Consider the following 22,161-nt stretch of genomic DNA (forward strand, 5'->3'; position numbering starts at 1 on the left):
AATAGAAAGGGCTTTGCTTTGCAAGCACAAGGACAAGAGTTCAGTTTCTGGAACTCACATTTAAAAAAGAAAAAAAAAAAGCGAGGCGTGATGGCACACACGTACAATCCCAGCAGGCGAGTCAGCCTGCCTGCTTGACAAATTCCAAGCCACTGAGAGGCCCTGCCTCAAAAATGAGAGAAGTGTGGATGGCAGGATGGCTTGAGGGGAAACACCCAAGGCCTCCACGTGTACACACACGCGCGCACACACACAAGTACCTGCACACACATGGATACACATAAGCAAAATGTAGAATGGTGGAGACATGTAGAACGCCTGTTTCCGGTCCCCCCCACGCCTGTTTTCCAGCCCCGCCCACACCCGTTTCCGGTCCCATGCCCATTTCCGGCCCCACCCCGCCTGCTTCCTGTTTGCCCACACCTGTTTCCGCCCCCCCCCCCCGCCCATGCCTGTTTCCGGTCCCCACCTGCAATATTGGCCTCCAGCTGAGGGCCGAGCTGCTGATGTACACCATGCCCATCCTTGACACTGTCGCAGGAGAGGCGTTCTCAATGTTGTGCACCTCGAACAGCAGCTTACAGTTAGGAGCCATGGGGATGCGGTCCCCGTTAGCCAGGGTGAGTGTCTTGTTATCATCCAACACAGAGTTTAAATTCTCGATCCAAATGGCATCCACGGGGCCATCTAAAATGAGGAAGATGTTTTCGCCTGCAAACAAGGATGGGGAGTACGGACAAGATAAATCGATGTTGCATCGATTGGCAAAAAATTAAAAACAGAACTAGCAAACACTGTGTGGTCGTCAATCAACTTGCAGAGAAAAAGCAAACAGAGCGGCCATGCGCACCCTTCTTAGCTTTTAGAGTCTTCCTCCACAGAGTGGAAAAGATCCCGTCGGTCCAGTCGTTGGTGGCTGTATCCAGTCGGCCAAACATCTGGGGTGCAGTGATGGCCTTGGGGTTCATCCGCATCTCTCTGTGAGGCCGCCCGCACTCCGTTAATGACTTCATCAGAATCGTGATGACGGCCGTCTTCCCGGAACCACTGGGCCCCAGGGTCATGAGGCCGTGCCGCACCAGTGACGTCTCGTACAGCTGCACCGTCAATGACACACGGACACGGACGGGGTTAGGGTCTCTGGCTGCTTCCCTGTGACTTACGTCTTTACTTTCAAATGTTCCTGCTTCTGCCGGACGCGGGGAGCAAACTGGGTCACATCAGAAGTGATAAAGGAATGGCAACGTGGGACTTGAATGAGTTTGGAAATAATTGACTCCCAGGGATCTGAGTGCCTGCGGTGTGCTGATGCCGCCCCCCAGTGGTGACAAGCAGCAACGCAAAGCCTGTGGGTGTCCAGAAGCACAGTGTTAAGTGATACATATATATTCGGGGGGGGGGGGCACCCTCGGGGGCACATGGAGAAGGATGTGGAGATAACAGTCAGGGGATGGGTTATCAGAGCACGATGCAGTGGAGGACGCCCCCAGCAGGAGGACAGGCATGATCCTGCCAGGAACACTCCATCTGCAATCAGAGGAACTTGTCTTTCTTTCTCCTCACCCATCCACCCCTCCTTAAGGACATGATGGCACTGGGGAGTTGGGGCAGTGAGTGCCCAGGCAATGCTCCTGTGCCCACACATAAAGTGGCTTCCACTTGCAGAAACACACAGAAACCGGGTGCATGGGAATGGGAGAAGGGATTCATGGAGACATAACAAAAACACAGCACAGAGTTCCCAGCACTCCAGAGACAGAGGCAGGAGGATCAGGAGTTCAGGACCGTCCTCAAATACATGGGAGGTTCTAAGCCAGCCTGGGCCATACATCTAATGTAGGTGTGTATCATACCATGTGCACTACACACACACACACACACACACACACACACACACACACACACGAGCAACCCTCAGATGTCAGCTGCAGGTAATACTGCCAGAATGACTACAAGAAGCCAGCTGGGCTGTCACCTCCTGTCCCAACTGTTCTGGGGATCTGGTTATCATCGACATTCTCATGGGAGCTAAGTAACAGCAGGACTAAACGACTGTCAGATTTCATCAACACAGGATAAATTCATTCTTAAAAAAAAAAAAAAAAAAACAAGCACATTCCCTGAAGATTCCTCTTGTAATGATGGCTCCCTGGCATTTTAATTCAGTATCAACACTTACATGGAGTAGGCACTATGTGGTAAGCACTTATGGCACAGTGCGCTGGCAGTGGGCTTCAAAGGCGTACCTGCACTAACTTGAGGTTCCAGGGTGGGTGGTTGATGAGACCTTCCAGGTTAACCTGGTTGTCCACCGCAGCTTGCAACTCCACATAAGTGCTACTGTCCAGCTGTAACCCTGGGAACAGGTCGTTGATCAAGCTGAGGAACAGGGGTTCATCTTCGTCGACCTAAGAGGGCACACAGTAACACTAGCAAGCATACTGGGTCAACAGGCATTCTTGGCTAAGAAGGATATAGCGTGGCCCCTCCCCACTTTATACACAGGCAATCATTTCCTAATTCCGAAGCAGATTTGTACCCTCTGGCACTTTCTCAGCACCATCACGGAATCCACGTGGCATTCAGAATTCCTTGGCATTCTCTTCATTTGCTGTCTTTAACACACAGATCGCCCAATTCCTAACTCCCAGGCCCTTCTCAATTTCTTCTATCCTCTCAATCTCCCCTGATGCTTTTTGTTTTGAGAGTTGTCTTTATTTATGTGTCTTTACCTGTGTGTGGGTGTGTGCACCTGAGTGCAGTGACCCACAGAGGCCACAAGAGGGCTTAGGATTCCCTGAAGCAAGAGTTATAGGCAGTTTTGAGCCACCTAACATGGGTGCTAGAAACTGAATTCAAATCCTCTGGAAAAACAGCAAGTGGTTTTTTTGTTTTGTTTTGCTTTGGTTTTTGTCTTTGTTGGTAATGGTGTTTGGTTTTTCAAGACAGGGATTCTCTTTAGCTTTGGAGCCTGTCCTGGAACTCACTCTGTAAACCAGGCTGGCCCCGAACTCACACAGATCCTCCAGCCTCTGCCTCCCAAATGCTGGATTTAAAGGCATGTGCCATCACCACCCAGCCTGCAGCAAGTGTTCTGAGTCACTGAGCAACACACACACAAATACACATACACAATACACACATACATACACACACATACACACAGAGTGATACTTTCTTGATTTCAAAGTTCCAAGAATAAGAAGGAGAGAACCTAGCATCAGAAAATTGGCTGACTGTGGTTATGGCTGACTGTGGTTATGGCTGACTGTGGTTATGGCAGACCGTGGTTATGGCTGACTGAGTCCTGTCACCTCTCTGAGTTGCCCCACTCCAATGAATGACAGTAGGTCAACCTGACACTGAGAGGATCCAACAACAACAAAAGAAGTACATCAGAAGAGGATTTGCAAGAGCAATGGACTATACAGATGCTCTTGGTTAGCTTAGAAACTGGAATGTAAACTTCCTACACACCACTCCTTCTCACCTGCACACCTGGTCTCCATCTGTGTCTCATCAGATAGCACATAAGCTTGACATCTGGCTATTGACATAACAAACATGAAAAAGTGAGGTCACTCCCTTAACACCTAATGTATCTATGTGGAAATTAACAAATTTATGTTTAAGACTAGAGAGATGGCTCAGCAGTTACAAGAACTCTCTGCTCTTCCAAGAAACATGAGTTGGTTCCTAGCACCCTCATCGTCCAGCTCACAAGTGCCCATAACTCCAGCTCAGGGCATCTGACACCCTCTTCTGGCCCCTGTAGGCATACACCCACGTGCACTCACACAGATACACAGACACACACATAGACACACACAGATACACAGACACACACACAGACACACACAGATACGCATACACACAGACACACACAGATATGCATACACCCACGTGCACTCACACAGATACACAGACACACACATAGACACACACAGATACACAGACACACACACATAGACACACACAGGTATATACACAGACACACACGTGCACTCACACAGATACACAGACACACACACGGACACACACAGGTATATATACACACACACAGATACACATACACACAGACACACACAAATATACATACACACAGACACACACACAAACATACACACACACAGATACACACACATACATAGACACACACAGACATACACATACAATTATTTACACACACACAGATACACAGACACACACAGATATGCATACACACAGACACACACAGATACGCATACACACAGACACACACAGATATACAGACACACACAGATACACACACAGACTCACACAGACATACACACACACAGGTATATGCACACACACAGACACACAGATACACAGACAGACACACAAATAGACACACAGACATACACACACAGGTATATACACACACAGATAGACACACAGACACAGATACACACACACACATAGACATACACACAGATATATACACACACAGAGACACACGCACACACAAATGAAAGAAACTAATGTTTAGAGAGATTTTTGCGCTATGCTAGTGAGAGAGAGAGTAGTTCTCATGGTTCCTTGTGAATCCAGAGCTTCAGGCTTAGACTTTATTATCCAGTGGACAATGTTGGAAAATTACACTGATGGGCTGGGGAGATGACATGGGGGGCAAAGGCACCTGCTGGCAAGCTGACAACCTGAGTTCAATCGCTGAGACCCACACAGTAGAAGAAAAGTAACTTCCAAAAGTTGTCATCTGACCCCCACACTCATGATGTGGCACTTCATACACGCCCTTGTACACATGCCCTGGCATACACACACGCATACACACACACACACACACACACACACACACACACGCATGTGCACATGCATACACATGCACATGCACATACACACGTGCATACATGATAATGCAATTTTTAAGTTTCTGAATGGGGAAGGAGAGATGGCTCAGTGATTAAGAGACTGTTGTTCTTGCAGAGAACCACTCAGTGGCTCACAACTACCTATAACTCCAGTTCCTCTGAGGGCACTACACGTGCATGGTACACAAATAAACATACATGCAAGCAAAAAAAGAAAAAAACCTTATATACATAAATAAAAATAAAATTAATAAAAAATTATTTTAAAGGAAACTGGCTTGAAATTTTGGAGCAGAAGCCTTCTCTGTGATGGCCTGATTAACTATACATGGCCGACAAGGGGAAGCACTTTCATTGTGTCCTGATAAACTGTACCCATTATCTCTGTGACTATTAGTGTTCTGAGTTTAACATGAGCATAGCCCCCTTGCCAGGTGAGCAGAAAGAAACTAGGTCAGGGTCTTGGGAGAGAGAGTTGAGGGACATTACCAGTTTGGAAAGGTTCATGTCTCTTAGTCCTCGCATGACTGTGCTTAATTCACTGTCCTCTGGCCGGGCTCTTTTCTGAGATCCAAGGGTCCTCAACACAGACAGGATATTTCTCAGCCCAAAGTCATAGTGGACCTAGGATGAGGAAAGGGAGAAAAAAGATACTTCATTGAAAAGTCCCCAATGCAGCTCACCCTATACAGGTGGACAGATGCTCCGCTGGGATTGTGGAGTGGCTATGCTGCGAAGAACTGGGAACACAATTTATCTACCTTTCCTTTGGGCGAGAAAAGAACTGTTCCATCAGACACAAACAAGGTCACACAATGGGATTCAAACCTCATGTCTCTTTTCAGAATAAGACAGCCATTTGCATTCTGAGAGACAAACAATAGATTTTAAATGCTTAGCCTCTTGCCAAGGACCCAAGTTCAGTTCCCAGGCCCCACAGCTGGTGGCTTCCACCCACCTGCAACTCTAGCTCAGATGGATCTGATGCCCTATTCTGTCCTCTGTGGATACCAGCACTTACATGCACATACCCATACATACATACATAAACATAATAAAATAAAATAATGAAACAAAAACGTAAATTCTATACTTACGAAAACAGTAAGTATGCTTTACCTGTTTAGTAAGTTGCTCCTCACAGAGTTTATAGAGAACATAAAACTTCTGTGCCAAGATAACATTTTCAAGAAAGCCACAGCTTGCAAGTTTAACTCGCATAATGATCTGCAGATTAATACAGTGAGACATTTTAAAGCAGCTTTACTGGGAGAAAGAAGTAAACAACATATATTATCCTTTAAGTGCAGATACAGACCTGCCTGTCAGGAACCATCATTGCGACTGTTCTAAACTGGATTTTTAAGTTTTCTGGCAGTTCCTGGCGCCCAGCATATCCAGGGTTCTAAGAGTTAAAACATTTAATTTTCAATTTTGGTTCTATTCTTATTTCCTCGATATAAATACATTTCAAGACCCTAATTCAGATTATAAGGTACTGCCCAAAAATATTAAACATATAAAATATCCTTGCTTTCTCAAAAAATGTGTACTGGGTCATCCATATTTAATAGTGTTTCATATCATACCTTTTTAATATATCAATTTTCAATTCATTATTAAAGATATACAGTTTTGCAAAAAATTAGGCATCTGTGTGTCTATTGGTTTAAAATACAGAAAAGGGGAAAACGGAGCTGAATAAATAGACCTGAGTAATTATGATCTAAAGTATGCTATTAAAGGAGAGGGGGTTGAGGGATGGCTGAGTGGTTAGGAACACTGGCTGCTCTTGTAGAAAACCTAGGTTCAGTTTCCAGGAACCACATAGTGGCTCACAACTGTCTGTAACTCCAGTTGCAGTGAGAGATGTTGTTTCTAAAGGTGACCAATACAGATAGACTCCCAACAGTGACCTCTGGCCTCCACATGCATGTGCAAGCATGAATACAAGCACCTGCATACATAGTACACACAGCAGCTAGCCTCTCTTACTGTCTGTGTGACTGGAGCCAGACATACCTCAACTAGAAGACATTTTCCCAGAGGCCCTTGCAGCTCTAGGACAAGACAAGATAAGGGCATGTGACAGTCATTAGCGTTACTTCCTCCTCCTGCCTATATATAATCATGCTCACCTCTAGGCCCCCTTGAAGGTAGATGTAGTTTGCCCCATGAGGGCCGTGTGTGTCCCTTCTGGATGGAAACTCTAAGCCAAGGCACGATTATTCATTTTCTCTGTGCTATGCCATCCAACAAATATGGAGACAGTGACCACCTGATCAGTATAATGCCTCATAAGAATGCACACAGTTGACCCTGGCCTCTTAGCCTCATCCTTGTAAACCCATAACGGACATGAGGCATGAGAAAAAAAAGATATCTTCGTGAATTTCAGAAACTCTCATTTGTAAGCTCTGCTCTTATATAGGGCTGGAGTTCAGTTCCCAGCATCAGGCATCTCGTGACTATCTATAAACTTCAGCTCCAGGGTATTCAACGCCCTCTCCTGGTCTCTACAGGTACCTACACTCGAATGCACATACCCACAAACAGACACACATAACTAATTTTAAATAAGCCTTTTTTTTTAACTCACATGAAGAGAGACTTATGGTTAATTTATCCTATAGTGCACAAATTCATCTATTTATATCTGTAACAATTAAACTCTTCAACTTGCATTCTAGGTGTGGGTTCTCACCATTGTCAAGAAGATTCCAAATTCTGGATTTAAATCCACACAGTCACCATCTGAGAAAATGAACTGCTTTTTCCTCTCTTTCCTCGCTGTCAAAACTATGTAAATTTGTTGGGCAGCCACAGATAAAACAGGCAATTCAATTCTGTTAAACTCATCAAAGCAGCCCCAGGAACCCGACTGTGCGAGACCTGGCATGAGAAATGGTTAATTTGAGAGGTTTCAAATTGCAAGGTACCTTCTCAGTAGCAATCACTTTTCCAAAGTGCTCCCCAACAATTATGCCTAAACACAATTTATGTAAAGTTTCACATCAGGCTGTTCAGGAAGGCCTGTTTCATCCTTGCTATGGGAGATGTTTAATTATTTGCACATCATCACCCAACACAGGGAAAACAGTACAGTCTCAAAAGCAAAGAGTAAATATGACATAGTAGGCAGATGTCCTGAAAGGTGATAAAATCAGATCCCATCTGTAAGGACCACCTTCGGTGAGGATGGAGAGGAACGGCTCTCTAGTCTCTGGAGAAAAAGGCAGAATGTGGGATGCTTCTCAGTCAGGTCCCATCTCTGTTTTTCTTTTATTACAGTGAGATGGGAATGTCAGGATGCAGGATGAGATGGCCAGAGGGGTTTTATTTTTTCTTACAAAACCAAGCACGAAGATAGAACTGGAGATCATGAACACTGTTCTTACCGATTCTCTAAGGACAAAGCCTTCATCACCTGCAGCTGAATGAAATACTTTATTTCCTTCGTCGTTATTTGCCAGGTCTCCTCTTCTCCCGCTTGGGGACTTGCGCTCTGAGTATGCTGGGATGTTTATACCCTTAACATTTTTCTGTCAAGCCTTCCATCTCCTCATCCTTTTGTAACTCGAGAGGGTGATTATTTTTTCCTTGTAAATTGTAGCTTCATTCTCCTTGTGTCTCGATTGTTATGTTTTTCTAATAGGCTGGTTTCTTCAGTTGGCTGAAGAATATAAAGCCTCAAATCTCTGGAAGCTATTAATTTCACTGAGTTTATTGAGTTTTCTTTTGTTTCCTCTTTAATTCAACTTAGCAGTCTATGTTCTCTCTCTCTCTCTCTCTCTCTCTCTCTCTCTCTCTCTCTCTCTCTCTCTGTGTGTGTGTGTGTGTGTGTGTGTTTATTTATTTTCTTCCTTGAGACAAGACCTCATGTACCCCAAACTTGCCTTGAGCCCAATCTGTAGCCAAGACTGGCCTTGAACTCCTGATCCCCCTGCCTCTACCCACTAAGTACTGGGATTACAGGTATGGGCCACCACACACTGCTTATGTGGTACTGAGGACCACACCCAGGCTTCATGCCAGCTCATCAATCACTCATCACCTGAGCCTTGCTGTGTCTTTCTCATTCTGGGTACCGTCCTAAGCACTTCCAGCTATGTTGAGCTAATGGGTTCTTACCGCATTATGTCTTAACACAAATTCAAACTCCTGTTTGAGATGCTGGCTGAGGAAGGGAGAGGAGAGGCAGGAGAGCTCCCCCTTGGCTCGGGACCTGCCACCTGCCACTTGCCGGGGCCCTATCTAGGGACAACTTTGGGCAGGACTCCTATTTCAGAGAGCTGTGCCACAAAGCCAGACTGAGCACTGACACCGGCATGCCCTTAGATGTGGGGTTTGTTGTTGTTGTTGTTGTTTTGTTCTTCCCCTCCCTCAGTGTTATCTGTAATCATCTCTTGCCTATCCACCTTCTAAGATTTTTGTCAACGATTCCCAGTCTTGAGGACCAACCTGCTTCTTGCTTTCTAGTGTAACAAACAGACAAAACCACTTTCATTTCAGTGGGCTTTAGCACAGCAAATGGAAGTTGCATGCACTGATCTGCTATGAAGACTCTTCTACTACTGATTGGCTGTTACAAACTGTCTGTCTTCAAATGCCAATACACTTTCAATGCATGCAACATAACATCATCAGCAGTATTGAGCCACACTGGATTTATGCTATCTGGTCATTTTCAATCCAGAAAGATTGCTGTGTCCTATAAACCAACCTAGCCCAATGATGACAGTGTCATTTTAGATCTGCATCAGAAAATATCAAGGGACAATGAGAAACTAAATTCACCAAAACTATTAGACACTTGCCTTTGAAAATCCTCCCCAGGCCTCGGAAATCCATCTGATCTGAGCAGTTGAACACAACCACATACTTCCCCAGGCACCTGCCCATGTCCTTGGTGGTTTCTGTTTTACCCGTCCCGGCCGGTCCTGCTGGAGCCCCACCCATGTTCATTCCCAAAGCCTGAGCCAGCGTGATGTAGCATCTGCAACACAGAAAAGAGCAGGCCCAGTGGCTCATAAGGATCTGTCCAACGCAGAGCATGAATGTCCCACGTAAAACAAGCAACCCAACAGGAGTGGGATGGGAGACACCAAGAGGAAGCTGAAAACAAACGTGCCTGTTGTCTTTTTACCTAGAAGTGGACGCAAGAAACATGGCAGGAGTAAGTCATCCAACATCCAATTTCAGCCAATGCTACAGACGGGAAAGATTCACATCTTGCCTGGGGACAGGACCCATCACTGACTGAGACAGACTCAGCCAAGAAACTAAACTTTAAAGTTCAGTTTCCACATCTGAGAAACTAAGAGATTGGCAGGCTGTGGTACTGCACTCCTACAATACACAGGAGGCAGAGACAGGGGCATCGCTACCAGTTGAAGACAAGTCTGGGATACACAGCAAATGCCATGCCAGTCAGGGCTACGTCCTACATCATGAGACTTTATCTCAAAACAAAACAAAACAAAACAAAAAACAAAGAAACAAAAAAAACAGAGTGTGGTTATTTCCTTTCTTTACTCTCAGCCCCCTGGAAGCAGAGGCAGGGGGATCACTGTGAGTTCCAGGTCAGTGTAGTCTACATAAGTGTCAGGTCATCCAGGGGTACACAGTGAGGTCCTGTTTCAAATAATAATAATAAATAAATAACAGAATAAAATCCAACAACAAAAAAAAAAAAAAGCAAACACAGGAGACTACATTAAATGCTATCAAAATTGCTTTCTTTCTTTGCAGTGTTATTAACTTCCTTTATGGTTTTGGGGCATTTTTCCCTCTCACAATCTCACAATCATTATTAAATTACTCAAAGCAAACATTCGATCTTGATTTTATTCTTTCATCTGTTTCTGCCTCATAAAACATTAATGTGTGTGTTCATGTAAGCAACAGTGAGGGCTATTTTAATTGTTGTGCTGCCTTTGATGACCCAGCACAGACCCGAGAGGACAGCAACGTGAGTTTATGAATATTTCAATGTTTTCTTTTTAAGGCAGTCTAAGCATGTCATTTAATTTCCAAGTGTAGCCACAAGCTTGGGGTTTCCTACCTATCTGTTAATGGGGTGATCACAAGGCGATCCGTGCATCCCAGAAATTCGTTCTGGTAAATGAAATCAACATCTGTGATGGACACCACAGTCTGATCCAAATCTTCTTTGAAATAGAACCTGCTCTGTTTCAGCCACTCAAAGTCAGTCACAGACTTGATGTGCATCTTCACCTTGAAAACACCAAACACGGAAAGTTACAAACTGACGGGCAAGAGCCTACAGCATACACATGTGGGTGGTTTCCAGTCACTCACTCACGAGCTGGCTAGTCTCCATTTAACGGAATTCATTGCTGGCCTTCTTGGGCTGACACCATGTTGGGTGAACATACAGAAACACAGTGTCCGCTTTCTGGAACTTACCAAAAGTGTGGGGGTGGGACAAGAAATGTCAATGAAATACAAACCATATTAAAGAAAGTCAAGGTGACACAAGAACAGGACTTCTGAAAAAATCTGCAGCGTCTGGATGCCCAGCCGGCTGGGCATCCCTCTGTCTCCCTAAGCCTTGCTATTCATAGACTCACTGCTAAGTAACATGGCCATGCTTTTCCCTCCAGCTTTGGACTCTGATTTCCCACCCAAAACTGTGTATTCACCACATTAAATGATCTGCTCTTGGATAACATAGCCTGGATCCAGTCCCAGAGACCGTGTCCCCACAGCCACAGAGATGCAGCCAGCCAGGAACTTTGACTGTAAGAATGAGGTGGAGCGGGAAGGAGAGGGTACCACACTCTGGTGGCATGTCATCATAGACTGTAAGGGTTAGACAGGAGAGAGGCATATGTGCTGGCCATACCACCCTGTTTAGAGAGGGTGCAAACTGACCCTGCGGCCAGCTGTGATGAGAGCACAAGGAAATCAGTTTCACAGTTCTGACTGTAACTCACTTTCCCTTTGTTCTTGTCGACTCTTGTGTTTGTGGTGCTGGGGAGTGAACCCGGGGATTCACATATGCTGAGCAATCGTTCTACCATTGAGCTCAATACCCAGCCTGGTTTTCTATCTTGTCTTTAAAACAAAGCAAAACAATGCAAAATCCATCCTGTATAGAAAGCAAAGCAGCCTTCCTCAACACTGAGTTTTAAAATAAATGTCATCCATGGGACTCCTACATCAGTCAGGGCTATACAAACACTCTCAAGGGTGTGTTCATAGCAGATACAAAAAGAGATTCCACACCAGCAGTCCAGGGGTAGATTTCCTTGAATGTCAGCCTGAGTGTGCAGAGGCTGATCTGGATTAGTCTGATCTGGAGAAAATCTGACTGCAGCTTATCTCCTACTCTTAAAATCTGGTCCCCTAGAACTCGAGGTGGTTGTAAGCCTTCTAGTGTGGGTGCTAGGGCCCAAATTCAGATCCTCTGAAGGAGCAGCAAGTGCTCTTAACCACGGACCTGTCTCTCGAGCCCCTTTTCCCATTCCTCCATGTGCTTTTGAATCACCCAGGAATTTGACTCTGATTCTGCAGCTAGAGATGGGCCAGAACTAAAGATTCTGCATTCTAGTAAGCTGTCAGGCAAAGCCAATGCAGGTTATCAGCATATAATGTCTTGAAAAATGAAACTGTGGGTTGTAAGGGAATCAATGGGCTGGCCGAATGTCCTTCTCCTTGTCATGGGTACATATTACTTATATAAACAGAGCTCTTTGAAACAGGTGGTCTACGATCAACTTCTCTACAGGAGTCCCCGGGCTGCCTGGATTATGTGTCTGCAATGAAGGAAGGTGCTGCCTCTAAAAATGAATCAAACTGAGTAGAAGAAAGGAAATGCTCAGACCAAGACTGTCAAAAGGCAGAATATGAAAATCGCCAGGGTCTCCTGTCCTGTTATGACAGTGTTAACTGTCAGTGTGACAGGCTCTAGAGTCACCTGGGAGAGGAGCCTCTGGTCATGCCTTGATTATATTGAGGTCGGACAGCCCACCTACTGTGCGTAGAACCCTGACTGGGATCTTCGACTATGTACATGGAGAGGAAGCTGTGCTGGTTGGTTTGACTGAGAGATGTCCCCCACAGAATCATGCATTTTAGTGTTTGTTGCCCAGTTGGGATGCTGTGTTTAGGAGGCTATGGAACCTTTAGTGGGCGAATCCTGGCTGGAAAAGTATGTTGTCCCACTCCCTGTTCTCATTGTTCTCTCTCTCTCTCTCTCTCTCTCTCTCTCTCTCTCTCTCTCTCTCTCTCTTCCTGCCTGGGGACGAGATGTGACCAACTAGCATCCTTCTCCTACCGCCATGCCATGCCATGCCATCCCTGCCATTACGTACTCTAAACTGTAAGCTGAAATAAACCCTGCCACCCTTAAGTTGCTCTTAGCCACGGAATTTTAATCACAGCAACAGAAAAGAAAGTAATACAGGGGCTAAGCAGTAGCATGTGTTCATTATCTTCCCCTTCCCTGCTCCTGACTGAGGCAACGTGACCAGCTACTTGCTGCTCCTGCCCAAAGCCCTTGGGATGATGGACTGTGCCTTGAATCGTGAACCAAATCAAACCCTCCATTAAGATGATTTTTGTCAGAGTTTAATCACAGCAACAGAAAAAGAACCTGAGAGACACTTGGGGTTCCAGCTTTAGGAGAACTGGACCAGATCCAAAGCCATAATCAGAGTCCTATTTCTAAGGGGAATGAGCACAACCATCAGACTAGTCCCTCCCTATAGATTCTTTCCAGCCAAGTTCTATTGGATGCTAACAGCTAGACAACAAGACAACAGCCATGCACATTCACTAAGGCTTGTTTCTACTCAACCTGAAATTCTCCTTTTTCAGCTGGCCCACCACACAGTTCATGTCCTGTCCATGACTCAAATATGTCATGCACTTGGGCATTTATTTAGTAGAGACACTAATTCTTAACAAAGCAATTGGTTCCAGACTTTCAAAAATAGTAAATGGAAAACGAATGACTTTATGTCCTCTTTTACAATACGTGTGTCCTGTGTCCTTTTGCCTATATTCTGCCTTTTCTCACCTAGTAGTACTTTATCGTAGACTCTTTTCTAAGTGTTATACTGTAAAAGACAATTATTTTTCTGGTTTCAATTATGACAGTGTTTGTTTTGCGTGTGCGTGCATGCGTGTGATAAGTCCGTAAAGAACATAATGGGCAGCCCAAGTTTAAAACCTGAAGTGAGACTCTCAGGTCCAAATGGCAAACAGCCCTGCTTATGCAGCGTCAAGCAAGTGGCTTTGAAAATGGCATCATAACACTGCAGGCTTCAACTAGCTGGGTTTAATGATTGATGATACAATGTATGAGACAGAAGATGTGAAAGAAGCCATAAAAAGTCTTCCTAGGGATCTTTATAATGACAGGATATTTCCAATTAAAAGTGCCCTGGACCTGACCATGAGGCATCAGATCTTGCCTAAGCAGCAGTGAGCAAAATATGAGGAACCCTATCTGAAAGAGGTTATTCAAGAAAGGAAAGAATGAGCACCTTGAGATCTGTGGATGTGCCTGGTCTTGGCATGTTTTCATGAAGTTGTTTCAACCTGAATCACAATCTAAGAGTTATTTGCTCTGCAGATGCCTCGATTTAAATAAATGTCTGTTGTAACCAAAAAACCAACAAAAACCCTAAGTGAAGCTCCATGGAGCTCATCTAAGTCAGTCATTCTGGATAACATTAACTGTTAGCTACTAGACTAAATTACCATGGGGGGGGGAATACTTTACCAAGTCATCGAAAATGTCTCTCTGGTGCACATGGATGGTGATCAAAGTCTCAAACTTCACTCTGTCAAATTTGCTCAAGTCGTGCGTAGTCTGACTGATAAGAGTATTTAGAATATCCAGAAATTTCTGGTTGGTTAGTTGCATGATTTTCCTGTCATCCTTAGCGTTGTTTAAAGCTTCTTCTGAGTCATGCGTCCACAGCATCTGAATTCCCAGAAGCCCAACCTGCACACACATACATTGGACATGGGTATAGTTAATTTAGGTTGTCATTTATTCCAAAGAAGCAAATAGGTTTGGGTTGGGTTGGTTTTTTGTTTGTTTGTTTGTTTTGTTTTTTTAAGCTTTTTGTTTGTTTTGTTTTTCAAGACAGGGTTTCTCTGTGTAGCTTTGGAGCCTGTCCTGGCACTTGCTCTGTAGACCAGGCTGGCCTGGAACTCACAGAGATCCGGCTGCCTCTGCCTCCCAAGTGCTGGGATTAAAGGCATGTGCCACCACCGCCCAGCTTGTTTTAACCTTTAAGTAATAATTTTATCTATGTGTGTATACACACACATAAAAATATTCTAGGATGAAATAAAATAAAATATAGTCATCATTTCCAAGACGCATAAATATAAGTAATTTTTATCACTACTTTTGTAGTTTTCAAATTTTCCCAGGTATTTATAGCAATGATCCACTACATTCATAATCCTTAAAGATATGTTTTAAGAGGAAGTGGAGGTGAGGTATTAGGCAATTTTTTAAAATTAACTTGATAGCAGACAGATTTCAGCTATTTGAAAAATTGCTTTAAAGGAATAATATACACATACACTAAGAGAAATCTGGGAAGCCATTCAGCCTTTCCATTATCTTCTGCTCAATTCCTGCACTGCTCCAGACCTGCCCCTCATGTTCCTCCTAATGCTAATGCCCAGTCTGCATGCGACCTGTGATTGCACAGTGGCCCCCGCCTTCCTTGTGTCTCCTTAACCCTAAGAAGTCCATTTTTTCCCCAGCTCACCAAGGAAAATTTGTTTTTAATCTTTAACAAGAAAGAACAGTAAGAATTTTCAAGGCAACTATAAAACATTAAAAGTGCAGCATTAAAGTCATCTCTGCGGTGGAGGCTGATCCCTGTCTGTGCTTACACAGCTTGAATAATTAATGTCCAATCATCTTTAGCTATCTCCAAAGTGTGCTCATTAATTCAGGAACTAATTGGAGTTCAGGCTGGGGCAGGAAACATAGCTGCCCCCACCTTTGGGAATCTCTTCTAGATTATAAAAAAGACTGAAAACCACTTTTGATTTATCCCGGGGAGATTTTAATGGACGTGCCAGTTCCTTGTTACTTATTCTGGGGATTAATGGTACTCGACACATCACAAGGAGCTTGTAAGACATGGGACAGAGAACTGCTGGCAAGAACGCCCATTCCCACCCTGACAAGATAGGTTCATGTCAGGAAAATGTAAGGTTATTTCCCCTATCCATGCCTACATCTATGTCCCTTTCCATGTCTTATCTCTGTGTAGTGAGACACATACACATGCACATCCTCAACAGTGGTCCTCAACCTCCCTTAATGCTGCGACTGTCATGAAGATGTGTCACTATGACTGGTTTAATAAAACGCTGAGCAGCCAGTAGCCAGGCAGGATCATTGAGGTGGAAAGGAGGCTGGGAAGAAAAGGGGTGGAGTTGTGGGAAGATGCCAGAGATGTAGAATAAGCAGCAAAGGTAATGACTGAGCCACGTAAAAGGACATAGATTAAAAGAAATGGGTTCACCTAAGTGGTAAAAACTAGTTAGAAACAGGCCTAAACTATCGGCCAAGCTTTCATAATTAATAAGAAGTATCCACACCATTACTGGGGAGCCGATGGCCCTGAAGAAAAAATCCGATTACATGCAACCCTTTAATATAGTTCTTCACATTGTGGTGACCCAACCATAAAATTATTTTTGTTGCTATTTCACAACTGTAATTTTGCTACTGTTAAGAATTCCATTGTAGCCAGGAAGTGGAGGTGCACACCTTAAATCCCAGCTCTCAGGAGGCAGAGGCAGGCAGATCTCAGTTAGAGGCCAACCTTGTCTACAGAGCTACACAGAGAAACACTGTCTCAAACGAACTAACAAAAAGGAATTGGAATGTAAATATCTGATCTGCAACTTTCCCAAAGGGGTCAAGACCCACAGTTTGAGAACCATTAATCTGTAAAATACAATTTTCCATTTGCTTTAATCCCAGTACTTGAGAGGCAGAGGCAGGGGGATCTCTCTGAGTTCCAGGCCAACCTGGTCTACAGAGTGAGTTCCAGGACATCCAGGGCTACACAAAGAAACCCTGTCTTTTGAGAGAGAGAGAGAGAGAGAGAGAGAGAGAGAGAGAGAGAGAGAGAGAGAGAGAGAGAAGTAAGCATAGTGCTCTGCTATGAAGTGAGTCAGCATGACATGGAACAGGTAAACTTGACGGTTAATAGAACTACAACAGCCCCCGCATCATCAGGGTAAGCACAGCCCCCGCCCCGTTTCCACATATTTCCATCATTAGCGAACAGTGTAGACCTCACCTGTGCCGGAAAGTGGTGGAGGAAAGGTAACAGGAGAAACCCTGAATCGCTGATCTGATAGAAGGCAGACCGGATTATATTATGTAACGACGACATCTGGACTTTTAGCAAGTCCAGAAGCCAAATCTCTACGGGACCTTTGGCCATAACCGATGTATCCAACTAAAAATGACCATGAACATGTAACAAATATTAATATGGTATTTTTACAATTTGTCACACTTGATAAATCCTAGTACTGTAACAGATTAAGCTCCTTTATATTTCACTTCAAATATTCAGTGGTTTATTCCATGTGAGCACCACATGCACTCGTGTGCATATGTGCATTTAAATGGGTGCACCCATGCATGTGTAGTGGCCTCAGCTTTGTATTTTATTTTTATCCCCCTGTGTGTGTGTGTGTGTGTGTGTGTGTGTGTACTATGTGCATGCGGGTGTCCAAGGAGGCCAAAAGAGTGTGTTGGGTCTTCTGGAAGTGGAGTTACAGGATGTTGTGATCCACTTGATATGGGTGCTGGGTATCAAACCCAGATGCTGTGGGAAAAGAGCAAACACTCTTAACCACTGAGCCACCTCTCTATGCAAAATACTGAAAACAAGGGTGAAATAAGTTAAAAATACGACTAGAAAAGACTACAGAGGTCATGTAGTCTAAACACTAATGCTACTGCTGACAAATGAGTCTCAGAGAAGTTAAATGATTTATCTACACTAATTCATAACAAAGCTAGAGCTAGAGAATTAGAACCCAGGGTTACTCCCCACATCCCTTGTTGTTCATAAGCGAACTGTATTCTCTTCAACCTAAATTTTCAAGGAAATCCTAGTAACATTTTTAAGTAAATTACCATAATCTTTTCCCCTTCTCTTGATATAACAGCCATCATTCGATCATAGTCTTTTGGATGAAACGTCACTTCATTTATGTTGTCAGACACTGCAGGGAGATGAGGCTGTAAGAGACACAAGGCAGAGCCAAAACATCATACCTGGGGCCAAACACATCAGCGACTGAGAGGCCTTTGAAAGCCTTAGTAGAGGCTGGAGAGACGGTTCATTAGCTAAGAGCATTTCCTGCCCTTCCACGGGACCCAAGATCAGTTCCTAGCATCCACATTGGGCAGCTCCCAGCAGCCTGGAACTCCAGCTCCAGGGGCCCTAGTGCCCTCTTCTGGCCTCCATAGATACTGCACCCACATACATACATACATACACATACATAAAAATATAAACAAGATCATTTTTAAAGCAAAAAACCTTAGTATTCTTTGCCTTCATGACACACAAGAGAATTTGCTTTCCTAGCTCAAAACTAAAAACAAATTAGGGGTGGAGGGTGGGAGAGTGACAGAGACTATCAAAACCCTTGGTTAACTTAAAGGCCCACTGTTTGCTGGTCACATGGTTAGTGAATGGGAGTGTTCCATACCACTTTCACAGGACTGTGTGAGGCCAATGGGCTCTCAGCTCATACAAAATATGATATTTTATCTTAGTATTGTGGGGGGTATGCATTCATGTGTATGTATGTGTGTTGTAGGGGGTGCTCCAGATATTACATGTGAATATTACATGTCATTCCTCAAGCACTATCTACCTTCTATGGTGAAACAAGGCCTGGATTTCACCGAGTCACCCAGGATAGCTAGCTAGAGAATCCTAGGGGTCTACCCATTTCTGCTGCCATGGTGATGGTATTAGAAGCATACACCACTGTTCCCAGGAATTTTTTTTTTTTAATGTATGTTCTGGGGATTGAACTTGGGTCCTCACATTTGTCTGGTAAGCCACTTTACCAAGTGAACCATCCTCCCAGCTCTATCACCACAAGACTTTGGATGCTCATCCTTCTTGCCTTGTACTGATAGGATGGTAACTCTGTTTGCATATCCCATGGACAAAGAGACTTAACCCCGAGATGTTCAGGTCGTACCTGTATGGTGTGGGAATCACTAGCCTGTCCGAGGATTTCCAGCAGAACCGGGTCAGAGACAAAGAAGAATCTGGGAAACAGCAATCGCTTCTTCTCCAAATACCTTCAAATGAGTCAAGAGTGTCTTACTGAGTATCTTACATTTGGTGGGGTTTTTTGTTTGTTTTTTTATGTATGTACTTTTATTTCGTGTCCATTGGTGTTTTGCCTATATGCATGTCTGTGTGAAAGTGTCAGATACCTTGGAACTAGAGTTATAGACAGTTGTGAGATGCCAAGTGGGTACTAGGAACTGAACCCCGGTCCTCTGGAAGAGCAGCCAAAGCTCTTGACTGCTGAACAATCTCTCCATCCCTTGTGGGGGTGTTTTGTTTGTTTGTTTGTTTGTTTCTTTGTTTTGGCCAATAGGAGAATTAGAATTAACAAACACCAACAGACATTTCCCACTGGCCTCTGGGATATTTGGATTTTTGGGAAGAACAGATGTCCAGCAGGGAAGGCACTCGGAGGGAACAAGAGGGCTTCAAAATGATAAAGGGAGGGAGCAAGGTCACTTATCATCTTCCTCTCGGGAGCCTCTATGGTCCTTTGGCAGAGTACTGGGCACTTCATGGTTTAAATTTGGGACGGAATTATCTGCAACCCAGGACATTCTGAGGATGAAATGGAGGCCACCTATCCATGAAGCAAGAGCAGAGGGACAAACCTGGCCAAACCGGGACATATCATCACCACAGAAATTAAGAATGAATTCTGCTTTGATTTTTTTTTAAGCTTCCAGAAATGTCTTTGGGGGGGGGGGAGGGAGTATCCAAGCATTTGTTTGGCCAGCTCTTCTCTTACTGCATATCTCCTCTCAAAGCCCACAGTGGGTTCAATCTCATCCCCTAAAAGAGAAGTCTACATACCCAGGGATCTATAAATGGGACTCCATATGGAAAGAGGGGCCTCTGAGCCTATAGTGGATTTAAAATCTTTTTCAAAAGATAATTGTTTGTGTTTTAGTGTATGTCCCACGATCCCAAGGAAGCAACGCCCTACACATCGGTATACCCAATAACAAGTGCCCTCATAAGAGAAACAAAGAAATGAAGGCCACACGAAGACACGCCCTAGAAGCCCCAGAGCCACAGCAGCTCATCACAAGCTTCCAGGGGAAGCCGACACCCTGATTTCACACTTCTTGCTGCCAGACAGGGACAGAATTAAGGCCTGGTGCCTTGAGAGGTCAGTTTGTGGGGGTTGGCACACAGCCCTGGACTCTCACCCTGTGAGGGACTTCTGGCAGACTTCCAGCTGCTCGTGTAAGTGAGGCAAGAGCTGCCCCATTGTCTCGTCCCCGACGCAGCAGCTGATCACATTGGGGTTCTCGTGAGCTCGCTGCATGATTTTGATCCACGACTTGTCGATATTCTGGAACCGTTTGGCTTCCTAAAAACAAATCCGTAGTTGGGTAAAGATTAGCATCCAGACAACGGAACCGAGCAAGGGCTTCACTTCGTAATTCCTTTCAGTCCTTCAAACCCAGCCTGCGCTCGTTCATCTCGGGCTCCATCATTTAAACAAAACATTTTTTTTTTCCTCTCCATGTGAATTAATTCTGAAGAACAAGACCCCGAACCTGTAAATCTGCTCATTAAAATGCTGCTTGATCGCAATGGGCTTTACCACTTATTTGTTTCCTTGCATTTAATATAGTTTTGAAGTGCCACATGACTAATTCGCAGAGCTATCAACTTGGAGTTCAAATCTAGTCCTTCAGCACCCCAGGTGTTTTGGTTTGATGAGCAAACTGAAGAGGCAATGAAGATAATTTGATCTCAGAATCCTTGGAATAATCACAGCCCCACATCACCTCAGGGGAAAGGGAAGGGGGAGAAGGGGATGCTGAAATCACCAGACAAAGCTTCATTTACATACTTGCAAATAAAAATTTCCCTGATACTGTGAATGATATTAAGTTTTTCTTTCAATTGCAAAACTGCCTCTGGAAACTGGCATAATTTTGTCTCTTTTTAAAGTGCCATTTTTTTTTTTTAATTAAAAACAGACTTTAGTATTAGGCTCTAAAACAAAATGTGCTGCAAAGAGAAATGAGCCGTTTGCATGCTTTTTATCCTTGATTTATAATCTGCATAGATCCTGTCTATAAACAGACAAATTTAGGGCAAGCAGGATCAATTGTGTAAGAGGAAAGTTACCTTAAGTTATCTTAAGAGTAAACTACTTGTTATTGCCTTTTTTTTTTTTTTTTTTTTTTTTTTTTTTTTTTTTGGAGACATGGCCCCATGAGGCCTACAGCTTCAAGAATGACCATGGATTTCTCATCCTTGTACCTTCATCTCCTACACGCCAGGACTGCACCACCACACACGGTTTGTGTGGGAACTGAACCCAGAGCTTCATGAGGGTTTGGCAAACTCTGTCCTAACATAGCCACATCCTGGGCTCATTTCAAAGGCTCCAAGTGGAGATGTTTCAAAACATATATGTTTTTTTTCATACTCTATATTCCTGACCTGCTAGTAGTGGGTTCACTAATAGTTAATCTGTGTTTAACTGAACAGAGATTAATTGTAATGCTATTATCCTCAGAGGATTAGTATGAGAGATGAAAACAATAGTTTGGCAGCACTCAATTTGAATATAGCCATCTCAAGACTTCACCATTTGAAACTACAGATCTTCTTTCTACTAGTGTAAATTAGAAATCAACACCCTGTGTTGCCTGTGTCCTGATAAAACTTTATTTTTAATTTTAATTATGTGTACACATGGGAGTGTTGCCCATGAATGCCTACAGAAGGTAGAAGACGACTTGGAAACCCTGTAGCTGGAGTAACAGACAGTTGTGAGCCACCTGGTGTGGGTGCTAGGAACTGAACTCCAGTCTTCTGTAAGAGTGGTGTGTATTCAAACCTAAAACTTTATTTTTAAACAAGTGTCCGGGCCATGGTTGGCCAACCCCAGGCATGATTTTTCAAGACTTGACCACATGAACTGCAGAGATGGTCAGTGCATAAAGATGCCTGATACCAAGCAGGATAGTGTGGGT

At 44.0% G+C, this 22,161-nt stretch overlaps 1 protein-coding gene across 1 annotated transcript in view; it reads right to left on the bottom strand.

Annotated features, from left to right (window-relative positions):
* Dnah8 (dynein axonemal heavy chain 8) overlaps window positions 1-22,161 on the bottom strand; it is a 211,128-nt gene that overhangs the window by 113,619 nt on the left and 75,348 nt on the right. Inside the window, exons 37-50 of the mRNA XM_051187064.1 lie at window positions 20,374-20,537; window positions 19,107-19,209; window positions 18,022-18,126; window positions 17,171-17,332; window positions 14,608-14,832; window positions 10,918-11,090; window positions 9,671-9,849; window positions 7,558-7,745; window positions 6,172-6,258; window positions 5,973-6,080; window positions 5,343-5,477; window positions 2,247-2,408; window positions 851-1,097; window positions 470-711 (exon numbers count right to left, since the gene is read on the bottom strand). Coding sequence (XP_051043021.1) covers window positions 470-711; window positions 851-1,097; window positions 2,247-2,408; window positions 5,343-5,477; window positions 5,973-6,080; window positions 6,172-6,258; window positions 7,558-7,745; window positions 9,671-9,849; window positions 10,918-11,090; window positions 14,608-14,832; window positions 17,171-17,332; window positions 18,022-18,126; window positions 19,107-19,209; window positions 20,374-20,537 — 2,280 coding nt within the window. The remainder of the gene's footprint in view (window positions 1-469; window positions 712-850; window positions 1,098-2,246; window positions 2,409-5,342; window positions 5,478-5,972; window positions 6,081-6,171; window positions 6,259-7,557; window positions 7,746-9,670; window positions 9,850-10,917; window positions 11,091-14,607; window positions 14,833-17,170; window positions 17,333-18,021; window positions 18,127-19,106; window positions 19,210-20,373; window positions 20,538-22,161) is intronic.

The sequence above is a fragment of the Phodopus roborovskii genome, unplaced genomic scaffold (genome assembly GCF_943737965.1).
Source record: "Phodopus roborovskii unplaced genomic scaffold, PHOROB, whole genome shotgun sequence".
Classification (NCBI taxonomy): domain Eukaryota; kingdom Metazoa; phylum Chordata; class Mammalia; order Rodentia; family Cricetidae; genus Phodopus; species Phodopus roborovskii.